This window comes from Anser anser, assembly GCF_964211835.1.
Source record: "Anser anser genome assembly, chromosome: 6".
NCBI lineage: Eukaryota > Metazoa > Chordata > Aves > Anseriformes > Anatidae > Anser > Anser anser.
Window position 1 is genome coordinate 16520935 of NC_139726.1, and position 25629 is coordinate 16546563.

The following is a 25629-nucleotide window of genomic DNA, read 5'->3' on the forward strand; positions in this document are numbered from 1 at the left end:
AATGACAGTCTTAGCCGCACTCAGTTCAGCGCAGTTTTTTGTGCTGGATCAAAATGAATTGGGCAAAGGAGGGACTTGAAGATGCCTGTGCTAGTCCAGATCCAGGGGCGGGACACCAGGTAAGGCTGGAAGAAACTGAGTCCTTCCCATACATCTAACGGGACCACTCCTCTCAGCTAAACTTCCCACAATGGGAAAAATTCCATCCAGGATTTACTGGGATTACTCTGGAGGTCGATAATCCTCCCCCTTGGACTGCCGAGCTCCCCACCCCACGTACACACTCGCGCTGATGCCGCCGGCTCCCAAACCCAATTTCATTTTGCAGAGCAGCATCCAGCGGGCACGAAGGCATCTCCAAAATATGTCCTGCCCTCGGGCTGAGCCCCTGGAGAGCCCGAACATGCAAAGGACAACAGTGCATCCAGCAGACAGCCGGGACTTGACTACGTAAAACTAACGATGCAGAGCAAGACAGGAGCCTCTCATGAGAGGTGTGCAACAGATTTATTCCTGAAGATGCTCCGGGCAATCAGAGCTCATTTTAAACCTGTTCTGCAAGAAATCCTAGTTTGGGCAGCTCCCCAAAGTGAGAGATGAATGTAGTGGGTTGGTGAGGGAGGGAAAAAAAAAAAAAAAAAAAGAGTTATATATTTTATGCTTTATCCAGCTCCGTGTGAAAAGATCATTTGATTTTGCCCTTGCAGTAAGGGCTCTTCCCCGAAACGGTTTGCTGCCCCTCCAAGCATCGGAAGCACAAAATAAATTAAAAATAATAACAATAATAATTTAAAAAGCCAAGAAAACCTCCTCGGAGTTTTTTTTTTCGCGGCCGTGTGCCGCAGCGCGGTGTCCCGGGCCACTCCGTTAAAGCGCCCAGCGCCGAGAGCATCGGCCCCGCAGGGACCCCCCCCCGGGACCCCCGGAGCGGGGTGGTGATGGGGGGGGAGGGGGGGGCAGGAGCCGGGATGGGGATGGAAACGGGGCTGCAGCCAGCCGGAAGGGGGGGAAGCAAAGGAGAAGGAAAATAAGTTTAAAAAAAGAAAAAAGGAAAACCTCGACAAAAAACGCGCCGAGGAGGCTGGGGGCAACCCGCCTTCCCCGGGGGCTTTTCCAGGGCCGGGAGAGGAGCGGGGGGAGCGCGGCGAGCCTTACCTCGGCCGGGCTGCAGCGGGGCGGCCACGACGAGGAGGAGGAGGAGGAGGAAGGAGCGCGGGGGGGGCCGGCGGGCGGCGGCGGGGGCCGGCAGCCCCCCTCGGCGGGGCATGGTGCGGCCGGCCGGGGCAGCCCGGGCCCTCCTCCCGCCGCCTTTTGTGCGAGGAGGAGGAGGAGGAGGAGGAGGAAGAGGAGGAGGAGGAGGAGGAGGAGGAGGCGGTGCCGGGGGGGCGCCGCGCTCCGCTCGGCGGCTGCGGCCCGGGGGCTCCCCGCGGCGGCGGGTGGCGGAACCCCGCGGCTCCGGTGCGAGCCCCCGGGGGCACGGGGAGCTCCTCGCGGGGTTGCACGCCCACGGGCACGGGCGCGGACACGGGTGGGAGCCGCAGGCTGGCCCCGCACTGATTTCCCCGCGGCTCCCAGCTTTAGCTGCCGCGGGGATCCGCGCCGTGCCGGCAGGTCCCCGGCGGCCGGGACGGGACCTGTCCTGCCCGGTCCCCAGCACCCTGGGACATCTGCACCGCAGGTCTAAAGGGAACGGCGGATTTACGACCCCATTATCCCGGCAAGCTCTCTTTTTCCTTCTGCTTTTAAAAGAAATCATAAATCAGCTCCGTGGCCGATGGCTGGTTTTAAAGGCGATTTATGGCACGCGTTACCTGCCGGCGGCCTGCAGACCTTTGTGCCAGTCTGACATAAACCCTGCAAGATATCGCCTTGGATTTGCTCGAAACGCCCGCCCTCCATCCCCGCCCCGCGCGTCGCTGCTCTCAGACAGGACTTGTTAACTCTAACGCCACTTGGGAAAATTTCCCCTTCTTTCCACTGATTCCCAGAGCCGCTTTCGGACACGCCGCTGGTTTCTCCGGTGTCTCCAGACCCTTGGGCCACACTTTCAATGTTTCAGGTGTCCTGGGGCTGCTAAGCGGTGTTAATGCCTGGCGTGGCTGCAGGTGCATCCTGGAGCTCCTGCATGCATGCAAACCGGGGTTTCTCCAAGCCACGCCACAGCCTTGATCTCCCAAAGCACCCATCATTGCTTCCCGTGTCTTTTCACTCTTGACATCACATCTCCTGCCTCCAAAACGCCATTCTTGAGGATCACTTAATCCAGGGAATTGAGACCTCTCAGTTTCTCTCAAGAATTTAGGCACCACATGAACTTGTTTTTTTGGGTATAACTGCGCAGTTCTGCTGGAAAGGAGATGTGAAAACCCTGGGCTGAAAAGCCCTGATCTTTGTGCTTGCTCCCTTATCACTTGCATTTTGAAGCCATGGTGCAAGTAGGACATAACCCCGGTGTTTCTGACCTAGGCATGCATTTGCAAGTGATGCAATTTTAAATTCGTTCTTTGATTCTTCAGTTATCAGTCAAAACAAACAAAATGCTTTATCAGAGATACTTTGAGTGTATCAAAGACATGTTTTCACTGTCATAGCTCCCTTGTGGCAGAAGGTGTGGATAAAAGCATCTGAGTCACATCTAGATAATCTGCTGTGTCGCTGAAGCCATTCTAGGTTCCCAGGGCTGACTCCCCTTCCTGCACCAGTCCGGCCAAACGCTGGTCTCACAGCCTCAGCCTGCTTCAGGGGTGACGCTGCCCCTCTGCCCACACGTCTCACAAAGCGTGGGCTTGAGCCTGGGACACCCCTGGTTTCTCATGGTTCGAGGCTCTGTGACGTAGCTTGAGGGTTGTTGCTTGCTAGCAGCTCCAGTGCCAGATGTCCAGAGACATCTCCCAACTGGATACAACTCCTTATAACTCCTTATAACTGGATACAACTCCTTATAACTGGATATAATGCCTTATAACTCCATCATTTTTGGATGTAACTCATTAAACCACCGTATCTGCAGTAAGTTCAGAAGCCGTAGGACCTCGAGCACAGCTGTCTGCTGTGCCAGAAAGACCAGCTAAGACAGCAAACATCTCCATTTCCAGGAGTCACGGGGAAGCTGGTGGCTGCTGGAAGAAGGATTCAGCCTGACCTGGCACACAGGCAGCAGGTCCTGAGCATCCCTCAGCCCTTGGTCTGAGCAGCTCCCCATAGATGGGCAAAACTGGAATCTGGGTGAAGACCAAACTGGGCTGATGCCTGGCTGAAAAATAAATAAATAAAAGTGTTGTTTTTCTTTTCGGAGTCTGGGGAGGAGCTAGGGCCAAGCTGGGTGGTAGGATCAGCTATGAAATAAAAGGCAAACTCGTCTGAGCCTTGGGGATTGAGAAAACACTTCCTCTCCCTTTCTGGCGCCGTGAGCGGCAGGGGGAACGCAAAGAAGGCACCACGGGCACTGTGGGGCTTTGTTGATGGCCTCTTCACAGCGCTGGAAAAAGCTCCTCTCCTGCTTTTTGCATGAAAGCTACAAAAATAATAATTCCAACTCCTACAAAATCCATGTCAGATGGCAGTAACAGGCGACATGCCAAAACACAGCAACCATGAATTTCATTGTTAAACAGTATATTCTCCTCCGGCTGATGATGCAGCTCACGTTGCTGCTTCCTATTTAAAGGAAATAGCTATTTTTACCGTCTGAGGACCAGCCTCTGTTCTCAGCCTCCCAAGAGCAACAGCAGCACTCTCTGCTGCCGGGAGGAAACATTGCAGCTGTGCTGGGAGGCAGAGGAGGGCACCTGAAAACTTCTTGCCAAGTTTTGTCCCTCTCCTGCGTGAAAATAAAATAAAAATTAAATTAAATTAAATTAAATAAATAAATAAAATAAAGTAAAATAAAATAAAATAAAATAGATTCAGAACAAATCTCTGTGCCTTTGGTTGGCAACCCAAGGGGCTGTGTGTGCTGTGTGAAGTTAAGGAGCCTTAAAAGGGACGGGCATCAGGGTGCACGAGACTGTGACACAGGAGAGGGTTAAAAGTCAGCAGCACGCTGGAAATATGCCTGTGGTCCCTGTTAATGCTTAGCCCTGACTAAAACCTGCTCATTCAAACGTTTTGCATTTCTTGCGGCCTTTCCTGCAACTGCGAAGAGCCAGCACCATCTTGTGGCAGGGACTCTGCCAACTCGCGGAGAGGGGACAAAGTTTGATAGCCTGAAGGCTCGTCCATCCCTACCGCCCTGCCTGGTATATTAAAAACAAGTATTCTCTCTTCCTGTGCAGCTCATCCCACGTAAACTGGAACTGATTAATGCTACGGGAGAGCCACAAAAGCCAGGAGCATCTACTGCATACATTTAGCAGAGGGCTTCTCATAAAGCGTTATTGGAAAGAAAACCCCAAAGAGATTTCCTGTATGTGTGTGTGTGTGTATGTGGGGCAATCGTCATTAAATATGATTTCCTATGTCATCAGGTAGAGCCTGTTAGCCTTGGCTCCACTGAAATCTCTGGCGAAATTCCCACCAAGGTCAGTAAAAGCCCAGGTCCTGAGCACCCATGTGAGTGGAGCACACGGGGGACACAAACAGCTTGCCAAGGAAATTCACCCTGGGGCTGTGCCCACTGGAACCCTGCTTTTTTGCTTATTTTTCTGGAAAGCTGTTGCTGCCCAGCATTAGCTTGCTGCAGAGCGTGATGGAAATTGTACAAGGAAAGACCTTGCCATGAGAAGAATAATAATGCAGTTACGTGTGTGAAGCACAAGCCCTGCTTCATTTACAGGAATGACATATAGGGCCAGATCCACGGTTCCTCTTCAGGGACCCTGGTTCCTATTAATTTCAGTACAAGTTAGGCAGTGAAATATCCGCCTGGATATGACCCCTGATTCCCACCAATTTAACCGTTCCTCTATTCAAGAGTGTATTAGGCCCCTTAGCACTACAACAGTGTCTTCAGTTTGTTGGATGTCCCAGATATGGAATATATATATTTTAAATATGAAAAATCAAATTATTTAAAAAGAAAATGTGATTCTAAGACACCAGAGTTTCCTGCTGTGGTCTCTGTCACGGGCAGCTCCCTATTTTGGCTAACCAGCCTTATAAAAGGATCTCTGCAGATAAAAGATTTCGGAGAAAGTCTTTTTTTCCAAAGTCTCCCTGATGCAGCAGACTTTCCCAGCTGCACTTGGTTGTCCATGACTAAAGCAGAGGTGGAAGTCCTCTAATGCTTAACCAGGTCATTTCAGAGGGCATGGGCAGGTGGCAGCGACACTCAGTGAGGGCCTTGGGGACAAGGGGGGCACCTCAGGGAGGCAGAGGGCTCTTCTCCTCCTCCCCACCCCACGAGCATTGCTCCGGGCAGACTTGAAGGTCACTTTTAGGAAGCTGACAGCAGACGACAAAGCAGTGGCCCAGCTGGGAAACCTTTTGGGACAGATGTCCCTCAGGGTGCTACCAGGGACGGCAGCCTTTCAGCCCAGACAGAAAGGCGGTGCCAGGGGGTCGGTGCCCAGGGCCTGGGGACAGGAGGGAGCAGGCGAGGCACAGCCCCTTGGCCAGCACCTTGGGCTGCACCAGGAGGTGCCAGCCTGGTGCTGCTGCTGGCCTTGACTTGCTTTTGGAGGAGAAGCAAGGACCAGCTCTGTGTCGCCAGGGCAGGAGCCAGCAGGTGGCTGGCTGGAGCCTACACGTGAAAGGCAGCACCTCTGGGGCAGCACCTCTGGGGCTGGCGAGCAGGAAGTGTTCTGCATTTGCCTAGTTATCTGCTGGAAAAAAAAACATCCCTGGTTTCTGTTACGGGGCTGTTCTTACATAAACAATAAACAACCAGCCGTAGAGCACGTCACCCGGCCTCTCTGCGGTTTACCAACACCCCCAATAATTAGCGTCATTAGGGCACGCGGGACACTCTGCACACATCCATCCACCCCAGCCAACCTCTTCAGCCGGTGCTGCCGGTGGAAAAGGCAGGGCAGGGGGGGCTGAAGGTGAGAGACACGGCCCTGTCCTAGGTTGTCCTCCCAGCACAGTGCAGTGGTCCCTGTGCCGCTGTTGCACCGTTCCTTTGGGTCCTGGTGTCAGAGACACCGGGTCCCGGCCACTTATTAACAACCCCCATATCTATTTGACCTTATCTCTTCTGTTACCCATTTACTTCAGATACTTTCCTTTGCTCCTACTATCTCTTTACTCTGTTACTTATTTAATTCAGGCTGATCTGGCTCCTCTGGCTGATCCCGCTGCACAGACTGGGAGGGGTGCGGGAAGCTCCCCAACAGCTTCAGCAGCAAAAACAGCCCCAAACACATCCCGGAGCTCCTCTGCTACAGCTTCCTCATTGCCACCTGCCCCTTTTACACCCTCGTCGTCAGCAATACCACTGATTTCCTATCTGGTTTTGATGTATTTATAGAGCCTTTTACCAGCAGTCCTTTGCAAAGCGCTTTGTGGATTCTTTTTTTAGCCTTCTGTCCGGTGTTTGCAAGGGGAGCAGTTTTGCCTAGTAAGGGTTTTCAGGAGGAATTAATTGACTTTTCCCAGGTTTTGAAGGTGCGAGCTGAACCTACATGTTTTTGCAGAAATTAGTCAAAATAATAATAATAATAATTTCCATACCAAGCCCTAAAAGCAGTGGTCCAGATTGGTCTAAGAACAGGGAAGCCCATAAAGCATAGCAGGTCACACATAATGGGAAATAATGGCTAAAAAGAACAAAGAGATCTGCTGCTCCTACTGTTTGAAGGAGTGCTAGAGTTCCTTCGTTAAACAATAAAACATCAAAGTCAGAGGAAGCAGTCAAGAAATTAAAAGTCAGGCCCTTGGGTCTAGGGTACCTTCTTACCTTCATTGCTCGCTCTCACTGGCTGATTGCAGCCTGGATCTTCACATGCGGGATCCAGGTAAAACCAGTCTCATAAAGGAAATGGAGTGTTTTTTTTTCACCAGCAGATAACTAGAAAAACGCAAAAAGCTTCCTGCTTTCAGGACTGAAAGGAGCTGCTTTTCATGCTTTCACATAAAAGTTTGGGTGCTGGGTGGTCGTGCTGGGGAGTGCATGGACACTGGGCCTCGTGGCTCAGTTTCAAGGCTGGTTCCAGCCTCAAGCAGTCCAGCCCGTCCTTATCCCACGTCCCATCACGTTATGCTGTGACAGCTCCTCTAAGGCAGCTGCCCTGACCCAGGCTCTTAGCTCACAGCGCCGTACCCCTCCCTGAGCATCCTGCATCACTTGAATATACCCAAATGTCTCCAAATAAATTCAGAATGGCACATGGCTTAGGCGACCCCAATATCTCCGTACAACCATGTGTTATAACCCCGCAAACACCTGTGCCTGGCCTCTTTGGCACTATTTAGCCAAGAAATCTCCCTTCTGTCATTCTGGGTCTAGGACAAAAGCAGGTGGCAGACTCCAGTGACACCATCTACCCACCTCCCCTGCAGCTCCCATGCCAGTGGGACACCCTGTGTCTCGGGGGAGCAGGAAGATGGCAGAGCCCAGGACCCCAAACGCTGCTGTTGCAGCCCCCTGGAGGCTTTCCCCTGCCTGCAGCGCGTCTCCTCTCATTGCACGCTGCCTTGTTTCCAGTGCCTGGCTGGGTTTGGCTCTCTTCCACGATCACTTTTCCCAGCAGAATTACACGTCAGTGACAGCCACAGAGAAGCGAAACATCTGAGAGTTTGCCCTTTTGGTACAGAATTTCAATCCAGATAAAATAGCTGCAGCTGCCTTTGAAATGCTAAAGAGTAACACAGGTTTCCAGCAGTATCTGGTGGCCCCTCCCCAACAGGAGCTGAATTGCACCTGGTTGCAGCAGCAGAAAGCACCTTTGAATCAGAGCAATGAAAATTCCCTTCCCATTAAATGACGCAAACATCTGCCTATTTTGAGGCTTTTATTATCAATTACACTGAATTTCTACATGCTACACCCTCAATAAAGTTTTACTGCTTTATAGTTTTCTGTGCTGTTTGTTGAGCTTCCAGCTGTATTTCAAAACCTGTATCGCTTTGCAAAAGGGTGAGAGAGAACACTTAAAGGGCTTTTCATGTGTGTCTGTAACAGGCTACTGGCACACGGGATCCTTTAAGGGATCCTCAGCACTAAGTGGTGGAAACAGGAAATTTACTTCAGTGAAAGACCGCGGTGCATGGGCTGTTACTCTTGATGTAGATAAATCTTTTTATTAGGCTTGACGTAAGTGTAAGTTACAGTCTGCCTTATAAAGAAGGGGCGGAGAGGGGTGTTCCAAGCAGAAGTCAGTTGAACAAAGTCAAAGCTTACGCTGAACTTAATGACTTTTTATCATTTGCTCTCTCTGTATCCCATCTGTTTATCAGTGCCTCACCCCCTTGCACCTGCCCTGGCGTGTTCTTCTGGCAGCATAAACTAATCCTGCTGGTGAAAAGTAGGGGAAAAGGAAAGGAGTCCTCCTCCCTCAGAGGCTTAGCAGGGGAGTAGGAGCAGGGGGCCTGTCCCTCAGCCGGGGAGTGGCGAGGACACAGGGCCCAGAGGAAAAGAGAGGGGCAGTAGGCATGGGGGGCACGCGGTAATGAAGCTGTTGGGGAAGGGACCGAGTCCCTTTGTCATGAGGCTAGTTCTCATCATACCTGAGGGGGCTGCTTCCCTCCCTCTGGTCCCCCCAGCAGGGCTTCCAGCTGGAGGAAGGAAGGGGTCTCCCCTGCCATTCAGAGAGCAGTGTGGACAGCTTTTTTATAGGAGACCTGCCTGTGTTACCGACACAGTTCCCACTGAAAGTGATCACAGAAAATTGGTGCTAGCCCTGCGACGGTAAACATTTTAGGTTCATTAAGATTTAGTAACCTTTGTTATCGGAACCTCTGAGCGAAAGATGTTTGTCTGTGCAAGTCTGTGCACACTTGCATTTAAACTCTGCACAAGTTTTAACATAAAATAGTCTTTGGATTTGTTAAAAACAAACAAAGAAACACCACTTCACAGTAACATAAGAAAGACTTGGTACTGAGAAACAACAATGTTTAATAGGAAAAGTTAATCTAATACAACAAAAGCAAAACACAAAACATAATATAGAATTTAATGATATTTTAAATGAATATAACCTATAAATATATGTACATTTCTGGGCAATATGTATATTACATATATAAAGAAATGCCAATGCTAGTCAACAGATAATGCAAATGCACACTCAGAAAAATATGGTAAAATATGGATTTTTACAGTATCTATTGAGTGTACATAAGTAATGAAAAATAAAGACTTAAGATGATTCCATCAAAACTTACAGAGTGCAAGAGGGAAAAAAATAACGGTCATGCTTTCCACAACCAACCAATGTACTTATGCAAAACGGAGAAAAAAAGTGTTTGAAGTTACTGGGTTTTGTTGTTGTATTTGGAAGGAAGGTTGCATAAAAGGTCAGACAGTACATTTGTCTCACACAACAGGTGTCAGCAGAGATTTGAACTGAATGCTTTCAGGTGGGAAATACTGCGGGGTTGAGCAGGGGAAAAAAGACTGTATCTTATATAGTACAGAGAGTGTTAGGTTCTCATGAAGAACAGTTTTGATATTGCTTTGATCTGCCCGCAGCTACGCAGGTAGCGTTTAGCTGCAATGGAGTGAGCACAAATATAGGCAAAGCTCTAGGAGCTGGTATTTATCAACATCACAGGTGTTGCATGGACAATCTTTCAGAATAACAGAATAATAACAGGATTAAAATCCTGGTATCTTGTCTACACTCACTTTCTCATCAATGCACTGGCCTTCTGAAGGGAGTTTAATGTTTACAGGACCCTTTTAGATTTTTTCAAGGTCGTTTTCTTCTCCCTACCTTCTGCTTCATTTTTATTTTCCTTTATTTCAGAAAGCTATTGCCCACTATTCTCCTTCAAGTAGGAGCCTTCATTTAGAAAATCTTCAGAGAATCTGGTGTTAAGGACTTTGTTGTCTCTGCTGCTGAAATAACTGCATTGGTAAGAGGCTGTGAAACTCCTTGGTCTGACCCACTGTTGCGGTGGTCATCCATCCTTCTACCACTCTGGCGACTTAGTTATCTGCGTTGCATCCTAAAGCCCTCAGGCTCCCGTGATATTTCATACTGGAGAGAAATTGGACAAGAAAAAGAAAAAAGAGTTGCTCATGGTCAGATAGCTTCTTTCTCAGAATAGCTCAGCAGCTCAGCATGTAACACACTGCACATGGTAGCCCTCGAAGCAACACATCAGCCCTCATGGAAAACCAAATGTATTTCACAGACAGATTTTCGTCAACAAAAAGTTGACATCTTTGGAAAGTTAGAAAAGCCAAAATCCACATGAATCTGATCAGTTAACTAACTATATGGATGTTTTTCTTCTTTTAGTTGGCAGCCTTTTAAAATTTCTTTTTTTAAACATCAGGCTTCTGTGTTGCTTCTATCATGGCATAGGTCTCAATTCTGCAAAACATGTAAGTGTATTGCAATTAAACAGATTGTCTTCAGTAAACAGGGGTAGTTTCTCACACTGCAAAGGTCTAAAATGTTGTTTAAAGAGTTCTGAATGGACAAAGCACTCCCTATTTACTGGATATGTGCAGAACCCAACAAATTACTCATATCACTGTGCAACACTTCTCAAGTCCCTGCTCCCTTCACAGCTCCCTTGCAGAATACAAGGATAAAACAGGCAGTTTTTCAGAACACACATGCAGCTAATGACACATTTTTGCTGAACAGGCTCCCCCATGCTACATGAATGCAAAAGCCGTGCTAGTTTTTTCATGGCACTTTGCACTTCACCCCTTTGCAGTGCTGTAGGAATTGCAGAGGTTTATCGCTGTGAACTACACAGCTCAGAGAGACAGGGGGAAGACGTTGACTGTCTGTGTAGCTGTGCCAGCTTAAACTCACTGTGAATCTTGCATGAAACTGCAACTGGGGAGCACCACTGCAGCACTTCTATCAAATTTTAGTGGATATTACAACATCTTAAAAGAAGCACAGGTTGCAATGGCTTGTGATGCTTCCATGTGCCTCTGTGCTGAAGGATGTTTGCAGTTGATGTAGACAAAGGTCCTATAATACAGCAGACCTCTGTGCAGCCTGACTGTTGCTTAGACCTTTGCTTTTCACCTATGACTCTTGTGACTCAGGAATGACCAATAGGGCTTTAAAAAGGTCTTCATGAGATGTCTGCTGATCTTTGTGTTAAGGAACTTTTTTCAGCTGCAGCTACAGTCCTTTGGTTGCCTTTGTGACACTCCATCCCTTCAGATCAAGGGAGGAGAGACAGAGTGGAGTTTAGGTTCCAACAATGTCAGTAGCCCACAACACCACAGTTCAGGAACACAGTTCCCATAGGCCTGCATGAAACACTTACCACATCATCATAATCCCCGTCCAAAAAATGACTCCTGTTTGAGGAATGAGCCTCATATGGGTTTGGCTGATACCCTGGATTCGCATGGCCAGAAGTGGTCTGGACTCTGGGGAAGATCCTGGTCTCACTAGAGGTATCCGGACTGGAATATTTTGGCTTTATCAAGCTCTTTTTCTCTGGATCTTGACTGCGTTTGGCTCTTCAGAGGAAACAAACAAACAAACAAAAAAGAGTTTTTAAAAGATCTTTAAAAGTACCTTACCTATTCAGATGTCCCTCCACCTTATTTTGAATGCTCAGTCCTGTTCTGAAACATGCAATGGATTTTTCTAGCATACATATTGCAAAACCCCTTGTAATCAGTGGCAGAGTGCAAAGCTTGGCATCTCTTATCACAGATGGGGATAAGCTGCTAGGAGAGACGGAGGGGAACTTTGACCTCTCAGCTAGATCCTGAATTGAAGGAGTTTCCTTGACCACCACCAGCTCTGACTGACTATTCAGAGGAGGAAATGAAGCGTTCATTAGGTCCAGTTTAGAAAAGTTGCTTTCTTGCTGGCAGCGAAAGCTTCACAGTCAAATGATGTGTTTGAATTGCCTGTGATCACAAGTCCACATCTCTCTCCCACACTCAGCACCAGTTTGTGCACTGCAGGTGAAGTATGCTCATTATGGCAGGCCTTCTGACAGTCTTTACCTGGGCAGCACTTAAAGCAAAGGCAGAGGAGGTGCTGGAGTGTTTCTATATTTATTGTATGGACAGAGGGGAGGAGGTTCAACTGTAAACAGGAATTCACCAGTAGACTAGGAATAGCAAGAATTAAAGAGATGCCTGGCTACTGATGGCTACAGAACTTAAATGAGCTTGATGGCCCAAGTAGTCATGCAACTACTTTTGCAGCCCTGTCCCTCTCTACATTTCTGCTTAGTTCTCTAGGAACACACAGCAACACACTTTCTATTCAATTGTCAGAAATACTCTTACCTTACTGAAACAATTGAGACTGCTACCACTAAACTCAGGATAATGGCTCCAAAAATAGTGCCCACTATTATAAGGATGAGTTCACTATCTGGAAGAACAAAGAAACAGCAATTCAAAACTCATGGCAAATATTGAAGCTCTTGCTGTTAAAAGAAAAAAAAAAAGTTATTCATTCCTAGGCTCCTGATGCTGCTTTAGTCCAACTGTCTGTGTGGACACAGAAAGCTGTAAGACCTGGATTCTGCATATCCCCCTTCAAATACGAATGGAATTGCTACTACAACCTACTTATAGCTCTGCACAGCCACAGTAAAGAAAAGACTAAGAATGGTGTCCTGTAGAGCATAATTTCAAGAAAAGGGTAGGATGAGTAAGACAGTCTCTTGAGCTGCCCAACCTTACTGGTAGTACCTGCTTGAGGATCCCAGTCTGAATTTATAAGTTTACCATTTAATATACTGAATGCCTACACTAGACATGCACAACATGAAACCACCAACCAGCAGAGCAATCTAGCAAACTCTTAATCATATTGGGGGCATATATCAAGACACCAGGGAGTATGATTTCTCAGAAGAATATTACATCAAACATGTGTAAAGTATCCTTGATTACTGCTCAGCAACTGTTTACATTATTACACGCTAAGTGCCACGTGGAGAAGATAGGGCTATTAATGGAGTTTATTATTAAAGGGTCTCAAATTTATGTTTAAATTCCCATTATCTGTGTTGATTTTGTACATATTTAGTATTTTCATTTGCTTTAAGAAAAAGGCATTAAGATTTCCAAAACTTCCCCAAAAATGCATGTTCCATAGGATGAAAAATATTCTTCCTGCCAGATATTTACACCTGGCAAGCTACTTTGTGCTGCACTACAACCACCATTAGCTAATCTACAAAATTTTAGGCATAGACAAAAGAATACCCTTGAAGATCTCACAGCTGCAAAGAATGGGATGTTAAGCATGTACTAGTTTAAGTATGCAGCAGCGCGAGAATCCAAAGGGCCACACTAGGATATACATTTTGCTCAAACAAAGCCAAGAAGTTGTGAGAAATGAAGAACCACAACCATTTGTTTTTCAATCTGCCTTTAACTCTAATAGATGTTCTGAATTTAAGCATGTGCAAATGCTAGCAGGGATGAAGGATGTCCTCTCCTAATTTATACGACAGTGGAATTTGGAGAAGGTGCAGAGAACAGCTGCAAAACAGACTCAGAAAATGGAAAAAGCTTTGGAAGGCCAGTCCAGTTAGCTTGTCCCAACAATTACAATTATGGGACAACACAGTTGGGGCCATCATCTCTTCACCAGTACAGGATACTAGATATTAAACAGTGCTTACAAGGTGACGCACAAACAAGAGCTAGTAGTTGGATATTACAGCAGGAACATTTCAAATGAAAGCAATTCACTGATGTTTTATGAGAATGAATAATTACAGGGAGTGATTAATTACAGGGGAAACTAATCTATCAGTGGTGCTGTATTCAGCATTACATATCTTCAGATGAGGACTAAAAGCTTTTCTGCCAAATAACCTGTGTTTGACTAAAAGCTATCAGGCTTAATGCAGAGGTCGATAGAATAAATGCTACTATCTGTCTGAATGCGAGATTCAAGAATTCAGCCTTTCAGGCAACAGTGGAATTTCACTCATCTTTTTCCAACATCTTCCTGCTACCAATATAGAATGATCACACCTTTAAAGGCTACTACTTGTTATTTTTGTTATCTCAAGCAGGTTTAAACATTAATGGGTATTTTTCCATGCTATAATTCAAAATCAGAAATTCTTGTACTTACTGTTCTCGCAATTCTGTCCAGAGTAGCCCACTGGACAGCTACATGAGACAAAAAAGATGAAAAAAGAAAGACAATGTCATTCAGCAGGTGATCACAAAACAATAGTATATTACCACACTTTATCATAAATTTCTGCAAGATTCGCTCATTACAGGTTTCCTTTTTGATTCTATCTAAATATTAAATTTAGTTTCATTGTTAGAGGAAAACAATTTGAGATTTTCAGAATGATCAGTGAGCTGGGAACTCAAAGTTTCAGGTTCTCAGCCTGAAAAAATGCTAAAAGGGACTAATTTCTCCAAAGAACTAAGCTGTAGATGCCTAAACCACTTGTAATTGCAACCTGCTGCTGAAAAATAGTCTTCATCAAAAGTTTCAATATAAGGTCTGCAAGGACTGGTTACTCTTTGTCTTCCTCCCATACTAGTTTCTTAAACTTAAAATATATTGGCATTATGGTAAGAAGTGATTCTGTTCTGTGCATAGCAGCAGTAACAACAAAAAGTGGTGAATTAGCAGTTTGGGGAAGTAAGGTCCTACTACTTATCCACAGGAGCAGAGCACAACAAACTACTCAGCTTTACCAGCAAACAACTCTGCTCTGTTCTGAACGTGAGCTGACAGCAATATCCGCAGAGGGAAAACCAAGACAAAATAACATAGGTCTGAAACTTATCAGGGAACAAAGTCCCTCCTGATACCAGAGGAAATTTTCCAGAGATTTGAGGCAATTCTTGCACTGCTGCAGGTTGCTTACTGAACACTTCAGCATACAAATTCCTGCGGCTTAGTTACTCTGGGAGAATAGTTTATATCTATGGGAGTATCCCACAAAATAAGTGTGAGGTAGTTTATCCTCTTCACTGGATCACAGGTGACCTTGGGCCTCCTTGACTTTCCTCTGGGGTATTATGAGTGCATACCAACAGCTAATGCCAAGCAGCTAAACCACCATAACTTGTGACAATGTGTGAATTTGTCTACCTGCTAACCACCTCAGGCACCTCCCTGATTCACATAGCTGCAGACTGTTCTTTTAGACTGAGAGTGACCCTATTTTAGATTTTTTTTTAACACTGTTTTTCTTCCCTAACTACCTAGAACACAGGAACGCAGAAAAAAGCTGAGTACTCACCTTACACATTTTTCGCCCTCCCTCTTAAAGTTAATCATGCAATGGCATTGTGGAACCCCACCTTCTCTGGCACAGTACTCGTTGTCTTGTGCAGAACAGTCACTATTGCAATCTATTTTCAGAGGGAAAAATACAGTGAATTGAAGATAGCACCAAAAAAAAAAAAAAAGAAAACATTGTAGAACACCATCTTGGAAACATTTATATATTCTAATGATACTATAAAACCTGGGATAATTTCCACACACACATTTTTTTTTTAATTGCAATGCAAACACACACAACTTTGTTGTGCTTCAGAACACCAGAATAGATTTTTTTAGGGTTGTATGTATGTAGAACAGAACCTGAAGTACAAAAGCACAAAATCAGAAGTAAATGACCCTTGTTCAAAACATCCGCATTCATAGTTCAGAACTGGAATCAGCTAGGCTGCATCTTGCATAGGCAATCCAATTATCCTGTAGTTTGATCTCACAACAGATGATCTATACTGCAAATGATCTAAAACTAGATCATATTTAGACAGGATAGGAGCCATAAAGGCCTACACCAGACAGCAACTCATTGGTCTTTATTGTAGCTAACTTTCATGATTTTATCACGAGAGTTTGTAATATTTGTTGTTTTTCTTAAAATGTCACATCTTTTCCGTAGTGTAAAAAATTTTAGTTTTCATAGCAAGAAAATAGAGTACCTCTCAGGTCTCTGGAGAATTGTTAAAATACAGAAAGAGTACTGTGAAAATTCAAAACAAGCAATCAAATAAAAACTCAACAATTAAACAATTAACAGGTCCAAAAATTCATTCATTACACAAATATTTGTTTAAACACAGGTAATGCAATCCTGGAACTACCAACAAGGGACGGAGTTTTAACAGATCATTGTGGTGAATATTTAGACTTCCAGTTCTGTTTGCATTTCCATTGCTGCCTCCAGGTAGCATGTGGAGTTTATTCCCAAAATATTGTCCTAGCAGAGAAGGCTGTGATACAAGATTAATTTTCTTCCACTCTTTATCCATATAGGTTTCAATTCTTACCAAGAATTTAACAATGAATTTAAATAGTTGCCCAGTCACTGATTTCAGTGATACTTTTCTCAGGCTTTAGTGATTTATTTTACTGGAATAGAATTATGGATGTGTTCAAAGTGAAAGGTGAGAACATGTCTCTATTGCTTGCTTAATACGACACGTATTTCCTGACTTTTAGAGCTTAGAGCATTTGAGAATTCAAAAAGACTGAGACAGGATGACCAGGTCAGCCTTTCAGGGATAAATAAAGTAGCAAGGTTCTTACCTGAACAAGAACGATCATCCCAGTCTGTCTTTGAGAAATTGCTTTTGCATGTGCATTGTGGAAACATACTTTCTTGGCAGTCTGTGGTTCTAGTATCACATTGAAAAACAGCACAATAGGTTGTACCTTTAAAAGAGAAATGGTCAGGAAGCAAACCCGAGTACTAATAATATCCTTTCATATAAAGTAGTACAATTGCTCAGTAAACCATAAACCATTTTTTTTTTAGCAGTTCTGAATAAAAAATTATAAGTCTTTTTTGGGGGGGACATCACTTACTACAGGCATTTGGACCAGTCCTTTCTTTTCTCTTGCCCATCACCACTTAAGGCCCTGTTTCCATCACATCTTCTGACATTCTGTTTCTCAGCCTCCTACAACTGCCTCCATATCTTCCTTCCTCCCCCCTACCCGTACTCCAAACCAGTCCAGGAAGATGGAAATTCTACCCATAAGTTCATATTCTGAACACTGATTTTCTAGCTCACCCTAAAAAAATAAGAAGAAATATATATATAAATATATATTTTAAAAATCCCAGCACTATTTCTTTAGTATTTTGTACAACTGAACTGTGAGGGCCAGATCTCATACAGTTCTGCACAGATTTAAATATTTATGGGCATGCAGCTCATTGCATGACAAATATCAGTATGATGTTTGCCAAGCAGGTTGCTCTTCAGATCTATGTACCAATGGTGGCAACAGTTTACAGAGTTCAGTGGGTGGCATGCAGTGGAGGAATGGAGGGGTGTGATTGCACCAATACTTTGTGAGCTGTCAGGTTTTCTATTTTCTCCTCATGTTTAGGACCAGCACACAGGAAATGTCAAGGCTGAGGTGGATACAGTCAGCTTGGAGACCAAACTCAGGCTATAAGCTATGAACTGGACTCTTTTAATTATTAGCTATGCCTTTAGCGAAAGCTAATTTCAAAATGTTAGCACTTTAAAAAAAAAAAAAAAAGAGAAAAAAATACTTTATTACAAAAATGCTCTCCAAGAATTACACTTTTAGTAATTCAGGATTTTAAGGGTTTAGCATCTCCTAGCTGAGCATCTAATCAGTGAGGGTTCTTATCAATAAATATGGTCAATTATGGAAGAAAACATCTAAAGAAAGTTTCATCCTTTTTTGCCAGTAAAACACTGGTTTATTCCGAGAAGCAAAATCTATGTCTGCAACTGTTTTGTCCTATTTTCTCCAGACACTTAACACTCATCAGATTAAAATCAACTTGCCATTGCTTATTTGGGAATAACTATTTTCCATCACTTGCATACACAGGAGGTAGAAAGCTTTAGTAAGACAAAAAAGCCCAGCACTGAATGTTTGATTCCTCAAAATCACCTTAGATCGAACACTCAGCTCCTTAAAATCAACAAGGTTTATGCTCTAATGGGCTTTGCTGCATACAGAAATGTTCTAATCAACTTTGAAGATAGGAACCTCTGCTTCTATTGATTATTTACTTCCACAGTAAGGGATTACATACTGTTGTACTGATCCACGTAGCTGTAATTCTTTGCTGTTGTCATTATTTTTTCAGCAACTGTTGCGCTGGTTTCAGTTGTGTTTTCCGCAAATATGTTCATCACTGTTACGTTCACTACAGAATTTTCACTTCTGGCATTTCCTGTAGTAACACTGAGAAATACAGATAGCATCATCTTAACATCTCAAATAACCCATATAGGTAACAAGCTAGATGCAAAGACAGCAGAAGATTTCTTTCAAACTTCCCCCTCCCCCATAACCTCTTTCATCCCACAACGTAGGTAGTTGCTAAGGCACCTGAAAATGAGTTCAAGCCTTACTCATGAATCCAGTAATAGCCAACTTCTTTTACACAAAAATGTAAATGGAATGCTGGTAAGCAAAAGCTGTTGGGTTTCATGCTAACAGTGTAACTCCTTTGTGTGCTGTTGGCATGAAAGTGCCATGAAACTAATGTTTTTTACTGGGCTAGCTTCAAACCTGTTGCAGTTAGGAGGCTTTAATCCACTAGATCCCAATTTTTCATAGTCTTACCAGCCTGGGCTGTCATCCAAGACTGACTTGGAGAACCCATCCTGAAGCATGGTGAGGATAATTTGGGGTATGACCACAACGAAGTCAGAAGGGTCTGTTTGCACTATATTTATGATAACTTCACACTAGCTGGATTGGGTTCAGCTGGATAGCGATCTCCTTGGCATGAGGTGCAGCACAGCAGTGACTACAACCCTGTTCTTCAGCTTGAACTTCATAGTGCTTGGACGTGCACACAAATAACTTTAAATGGCAGATTGCTGTAGTGCCTTAAAAAGTTACTGTGCCCCATGTGCTTGTCACAACCCCACTGATGGAAGTTACTGCCCTCACAACTCTTCTAGAACAACAGTCTGCTTAACTGATCAAACCACGGGATTAGCTGAAAGGGTTTACACGGCTTCATGTGTTATCGTGCCAAGTTTTGCTTGATGTGGGTTAGGGAGTGTGTGCAGAGAAGATGGCAAAGCTCTCGGAACAGTAATCTGTAACAGATGGGGATGGGAAGAGAAGGACATCTTGAAGTGTCCACCTAGACCAGCAAAGGACCTATGTCCACAGCCCATTCAATAACCTTTTTGTTCAACCTGCCATCAGGAGAGACCGGCAAATACGGAAAGAAATGCAGTGGGCTTCTGTAATTAGGCCATTTCTGAAATTAAATTGAGACTCCAAGTTGGACATATTCTTTGGAACTTCAGTGTTAACTGTTACATTTTCAGACGCATGTCAGCCATCACAGGAACAAACTGCCTAGTCACTGGCACAGTGCTGTATCCTACATGGTGATAAAAGTGGGAGATCCACTGTAGAGCTGTCACAGCTTGCCCACTTCACAGACCTATCGGAAATCTACAGAGCAAAAATGGAGCAGGGATTTTAAAAATAGTAAATGAATGGCCTGATTTAACAACAGTCATACTGAACTGAATTCATCCCATATTCTTTCTTGAACTGAGTACTCCACAGAAAACAGATTAAAATGGGGTCTGTGGGAAGCACACAAAGCAAGCTTCACACGCAGCAGAAGAAACAAACTGGCAAACTTACTTAACTTCCACGATGACGGTCTGTTTGAAGTCTGTTAAGTTAAAAGCATCGTCAAACTGTAAAAAGATACATGAATTGGAGTTAAAGCCAAGCAGAAACATAGACCATAATCCCATGAAGCACTGATTCTTTAGCTGTTAATTTTTAACCCAGAACACATTACCATGGGCACAAATAAAATAAACCAGTCACATCAGCCATGCAAGATACTGCAAGAGAAGAGGGGCTGTGGGGTGATGCTGCAAAACAGGAAATACGGGAGAGCAGTGGATGAATGGAGAGACATGAGTTGCATGAAAGGCAAACAGTGCATTTGGGCAGACTGGCTGGACAGCTACAGACACTGCCTTGCAGACTCACCACTTAGAAGGGAGTCTGCAGTACCAACCTACATAGATGTAGAGGGAAAAGGGAAAAGTAGACATCCTTACAGATGGCACATGTCCCTAACATGCAATCAAGTGGGATCATCAGGGGCTGATCCTGTGGGCAGAAACACAGCACTGATAAAAGTACAAGGGGATGGATAGGGTCAGTAGAAAAGTCACTGCTCTCCCTCACACTGTGTGAAGCAGGGAACAACTAGTGGAGGCAGCCAGCTGCCACATACGCAGGAGGCACCATGAGAAAAAGTGCCTAAGTCAACTGAAATGAAAGATAAACTATCCTTCTTTATAATAAAATGAAAATTATTTTTATGTTATTTTCACTTTTGATAGTATTACATATCTATTCTAGTGCTGCATGTCATGTAGCCATGACATGTAAAAATTTAGGACCAAAAAAATGAGCAAACTGTTTTTTTAACATTCTGAAGGGACAACTTTTGGTTACTCCCTGCTAAGAATTTCACAGGAAGCAATATAATAACACGAAGAATTTGTAAACCATGTGTGATGACTTCTGATTAATATTTCATTAATATTTCATATTCTCTGATCAGGCCTCTGGCAGAGGTACAGACCTCTTCTTCCTTCCTTTTTTTTGGGGGGAGTGGTCCTTTGGAACCCTTGGGTGATCCTTGTGGGTCCCTTCCAACTCAGATATTCTATGGTTCTCTGATTTCTTGCTTCCAGAAAAATGACCTAAGCAAATCCCCTAGTTTGCTTACAGAGCAGTGTGAATTAAACATTTCATCTTACTTCTACAGGAAATCCATTACAAGACTTTATCCATAATCACAGAATGCTCGACGTGTAATATCCATTTCATTAATATAATTAAAATATGGATACTGGTATGCTTATGGAAGAGACATTATTTAGGTATTTAGACACAGCTAGACAGTCATTCTGAAAAGTTTGTGCTTTGTGGAAAGGATGGGGAAAGGACAGGGGAAGGAAAAAAGTTTTTTGTTTTTAGTCAACTACTGAGTATTACAGAGCCCTCAGAAAACAGTAAACATCAGAAACTAAATGTTTTGGAAAACTTTCCTCACCCAATGGTTTCTGGAGAGAGAATGGTGCTTTCATATACAGAGCAATTTATTTGAGGACTTCCCAGAACACAGGGAATGCCAATATTACTTTACCTCAGGTGCAACAATTCCTTCATCAAAAGCCATACATATAGTCATCTGAGGGCAAAATTCAAATCTTTAATGAATAGGTCTAAGTGAGTGTGAAGTATTCTTTGAAAGTAGATTTCCTAACTGAAACTATCTGAGGCTATACCATAAAGGCAGCATGTATCTCCTCTGTCTGTATCACATTCAGTAAAGCATTAAATATGCAGGAAAGTTTAAAAATAAAGTCACTCACAAAATTTGTTATATTTTGGAACATCTCTAGATACAGTGGGGAATTTACATCTTCAATATCCTTAGAGTAAACTTGTTTCAGTGTAACGGTCCCTGGGAATATTTTCCCTGCAATGAAAACAGAGGTTATTAATTTATTAGAAAGCATTCAAGTAATTTGGCTTTCACCTTAGCATTCTCCAGCCTTCAGAGATGAGGAAATAGAGCACAGATCACAAATCTGTGAGCACAGAGCACAAATCAATCTTTGCTATTTTTCATATATCCATGGAGGATTTGGTATGGAACAAATGTCTGCTCAATCAGTTCGGCAACAACGGGGTACATACTCTGGCTACCTGAGAAGCAGGCAGGATCCTGGTCTCAAACTGGCCAGACTGTGAAATTGAATGACATTAACTATAAGCATGGTCCAAAGCTAACAAAAGACTCCATCTGGGGTGTTACAGAATTTAGTGATACACATTAAAGACTAAATCTGCAGTCAGAGCCACTAAGCAGCTAACATGGTTCACCATATCTAAAAAACCAATTCAGTGTCTACCTGTTTGCTTAGGCTCACATATAAATTTGATAGTCCTACCTGCTGGCACATAAATAACAAGCCCCATTTGCTCACATGCTTGCCCTTCAACAGCATCTCAGAGGTGCATTTCAACAGGACTGTGATGAAAGATTAGCAAGAGGGAAAATCAAGGCAAATATTCTGTCTTTATAGGCTTGGGCTTTTATAAATCTTGGCCATAAATATAATGTCAGGCTTACGCTTGCATTTCTTTCCTGGTTTTCACACATTTTGATCTCCAGCATGCCTGACACTCAGGGAATTCACCTTCTTTTCTTATCACATTAACCTCTTTGGCTGTTACTGTTTTGTGAGATAACAATCTAGGTCATTGTAGCAGTGGCTGCCTGCAAAACAAGGCATTATGCACCAGCTATTTTCCCAGACTGATTATGTTTTCAATTATAACATGAGAACCAGGCGTGTGGGAAGAAAACTCCACTTGAGCAGTTATCTGTGAAGTACCTAAAATATAGATTGCAGTTATCTAAAATATAGATTGCTGTCCTGCAACTTACCTGCCTGACAAGTACTGTTGCTGTAGTAGAATCCATAAGGGCACTGGCAAACATGGCTGTGATACAGAGCAATACATTTAGCAAAATTTTCTCCACAAGGATTTGGGTTGCATGGATCCCCTGATACAAAGATGAAAGATATTGAAGTCAAGATTTCTACGAAATTGCAATAGTCAAGCTTCATCACATTCCGACGAGAAGAGCGTAATCCCCCAAGCTCAGGAACACAGGCTGGACACAGTTGGTCCAGTTATGCACACAACCTAGACTCCGTGCAGGATAGCTACCTCCACTTGACCAATGAAGATCTGCAGAGGTGATTCTAACTGCCAGAGGATGTCGAGGACACCCACCAGCCTCTGAAAGCACTATTCATGACGGCCTGCTCTGTGGCAGCCCTCTGGGGAAACTGAAGCAACAACTATTTATACATGGGAAGGATGTGTGAAATAGATGTGGGTCTTTGAATCTAATTAATGGGTCTGAGTACCTACTCAGAAAGGGAGCAGGTTTGTGAAATCCTCCCCAGCACTTCTCCCTTGCAGCAAAGATCAGCCAGGAAGGAGGTGTCAGGAGAGGAGATTTAGCCTTGTCCTGGGGTTCTGTGACACCTGCTCCACAGAAACTCAGGCAAGGCTGGGCAAAAGAAAAGGCCATCCCCAATGGGACTGAGTAACCCCAGAGTATCCCTATGAGTGTTGATTTGAGGGATTTTTCATCCTTACCTGTTGTTGGTTTTATTGTAGTTGTAGCAGGAGGTGTCACAGTTGTTGTACTTGTGTCTCCTGATGATGGGAAAAGAAGAGACATTGTAGTGCTACTTCATGGTGTGTGGAGGAGAAGTCTTGTGTGTGCAGAACAACCTCTGAGCAGATAAAGAGGAGAGCTGTGTGGGGTCCAGTGGGGGGACCTCTGGCAGGATTAAATCCACCTCACTAAGGCAGCTCTGCAGAGATGACTCTGACTGCCAGAGTAGGTCAAGGGCACTCAACAATCCCTGAACTCATTACCCACAATAGCCTCCTAGGCAGCATTTTTGGAGAAACTGTGAAGCAGCAACCGTTTCTGCATGGCAAGGATGTGCGAAATAGATGGGGGTCCCCAGGTCTGATCAAGGAGGCCGAGAGCCTCACCAGGAGAGGACCAGGTTGTGAAGTCCTCCCCAGCACTCCTCCCTCACAGCAAAGGCCAGCCAGGAAGGAGAAGGAAGTCAGGAGAGGACAATCAGCCTTGTCCTGGGCTCTGAGACTCCTCCCCCAGAGAAACTAAGGGTAGACCAGGCAGGGGAATGTGCCACTGACTGTCAGGGCTCTGGAGCTCCATGGACTGAACAACTCCAATATGTCCTCATAAGGGGCAGCCTGCTGGATTTTTCATTCTTACCTGCTGATGGTGTTGTTGTAGAGTTAGCAGCAGGTGTCACAGTTGTATTTGTGTCTCCTGATGAAGGGAAAAGAAGAGACATCATAGGGCTACTTCAAGACCCATGGAAGAGCGTTCCAGGGAAGCGGTTTGTGCAGAATTACCTCTGCATATGTAAGGAGGGGAGAAATGGGGTGTCCAGTGGGTGAACCTGTGGCAGCCTTCCCTCCACCTGGCTAAAGCAGCTCTGCACAGGTGACTCCCACTGCCACAGCAGGTCAAGGGCACTCAGCAATCCCTGAACTCGTTACCCATCGTGGCCTGCTCTGTGGCAGTCTTTTGGGGAAACTGTGAGGCAGCAACCGTTTCTGCATGGCAAGGATGTGCGAAATAGATGGGGGTCCCCAGGTCTGATCAAGGAGGCCGAGAGCCTCACCAGGAGAGGACCAGGTTGTGAAGTCCTCCCCAGCACTCCTCCCTCACAGCAAAGGCCAGCCAGGAAGGAGAAGGAAGTCAGGAGAGGACATTCAGCCTTGTCCTGGGGCTCTGAGACTCCTCCCTCAGAGAAATTAAGGGTACACCAGGCAAGGGACTATGCCACTGACTGTCAGGGCTCTGGAGCTCCTTTCAGTGAGAAACCCCAATATGTCCTCATAAGGGGCAGCCTGCTGGATTTTTCATTCTTACCTGCTGATGGTGTTGTAGAGTTAGCAGCAGGTGTCACAGTTGTATTTGTGTCTCCTGATGAAGGGAAAAGAAGAGACATCATAGGGCTACTTCAAGACCCATGGAAGAGCATTCCAGGGAAGCGGTTTGTGCAGAATTACCTCTGCATATGTGAGGAGGGGAGAAATGGGGTGTCCCGTGGGTGAACCTGTGGCAGCCTTCCCTCCACCTGGCTAAAGCAGCTCTGCACAGGTGACTCCCACTGCCACAGCAGGTCAAGGGCACCCAACAATCCCTGAACTCGTTACCCATCGTTGCCTGCTCTGTGGCAGTCTTTTGGGGAAACTGTGAAGCAGCAACCGTTTCTGCATGGCAAGGATGTGCGAAATAGATGGGGGTCCTCAGGTCTGATCAAGGAGGCCGAGAGCCTCACCAGGAGAGGACCAGGTTGTGAAGTCCTCCCCAGCACTCCTCCCTCACAGCAAAGGCCAGCCAGGAAGGAGAAAATGTCAGGAGAGGACATTCAGCCTTGTCCAGGGGCTATGATACTCCTCCCCCAGAGAAACTAAGGGTAGACCAGGCAGGGGAATACGCCACTGAGTGTCAGGGCTCTGGAGCTCCATGCAGTGAGTAACCCCAATATGTCCTCATAAGGGGCAGCCTGCTGGATTTTTCGTTCTTACCTGCTGATGGTGTTGTTGTAGAGTTAGCAGCAGGTGTCACAGTTGTTGTATTTGTGTCTCCTGATGAAGGGAAAAGAAGAGACATCATAGGGCTACTTCAAGACCCATGGAAGAGCGTTCCAGGGAAGCGGTTTGTACAGAATTACCTCTGCATATGTAAGGAGGGGAGAAATGGGGTGTCCCGTGGGTGAACCTGTGGCAGCCTTCCCTCCACCTGGCTAAAGCAGCTCTGCACAGGTGACTCCCACTGCCACAGCAGGTCAAGGGCACTCAGCAATCCCTGAACTCGTTACCCATCGTGGCCTGCTCTGTGGCAGTCTTTTGGGGAAACTGTGAGGCAGCAACCGTTTCTGCATGGCAAGGATGTGCGAAATAGATGGGGGTCCCCAGGTCTGATCAAGGAGGCCGAGAG

General features: G+C 45.0%; 2 protein-coding genes across 2 annotated transcripts in view; both read right to left on the bottom strand.

The window, feature by feature from the left end:
* Window positions 1-1313, bottom strand: part of ITGB5 (integrin subunit beta 5) — a 48697-nt gene extending 47384 nt beyond the window's left edge. Inside the window, exon 1 of the mRNA XM_083841901.1 lies at window positions 1156-1313. Coding sequence (XP_083698027.1) covers window positions 1156-1267 — 112 coding nt within the window. The 5' untranslated portion in view covers window positions 1268-1313. The remainder of the gene's footprint in view (window positions 1-1155) is intronic.
* Window positions 1314-1596: 283 nt separating this feature from the next.
* Window positions 1597-25629, bottom strand: part of MUC13 (mucin 13, cell surface associated) — a 34077-nt gene continuing 10044 nt past the window's right edge. Inside the window, exons 10-24 of the mRNA XM_083841902.1 lie at window positions 25218-25277; window positions 24556-24609; window positions 23890-23946; window positions 23232-23291; window positions 22507-22626; window positions 21425-21531; window positions 19665-19720; window positions 18079-18230; window positions 16584-16709; window positions 15280-15391; window positions 14145-14182; window positions 12332-12419; window positions 11347-11545; window positions 6839-10085; window positions 1597-3820 (exon numbers count right to left, since the gene is read on the bottom strand). Coding sequence (XP_083698028.1) covers window positions 10038-10085; window positions 11347-11545; window positions 12332-12419; window positions 14145-14182; window positions 15280-15391; window positions 16584-16709; window positions 18079-18230; window positions 19665-19720; window positions 21425-21531; window positions 22507-22626; window positions 23232-23291; window positions 23890-23946; window positions 24556-24609; window positions 25218-25277 — 1277 coding nt within the window. The 3' untranslated portion in view covers window positions 1597-3820; window positions 6839-10037. The remainder of the gene's footprint in view (window positions 3821-6838; window positions 10086-11346; window positions 11546-12331; window positions 12420-14144; window positions 14183-15279; window positions 15392-16583; window positions 16710-18078; window positions 18231-19664; window positions 19721-21424; window positions 21532-22506; window positions 22627-23231; window positions 23292-23889; window positions 23947-24555; window positions 24610-25217; window positions 25278-25629) is intronic.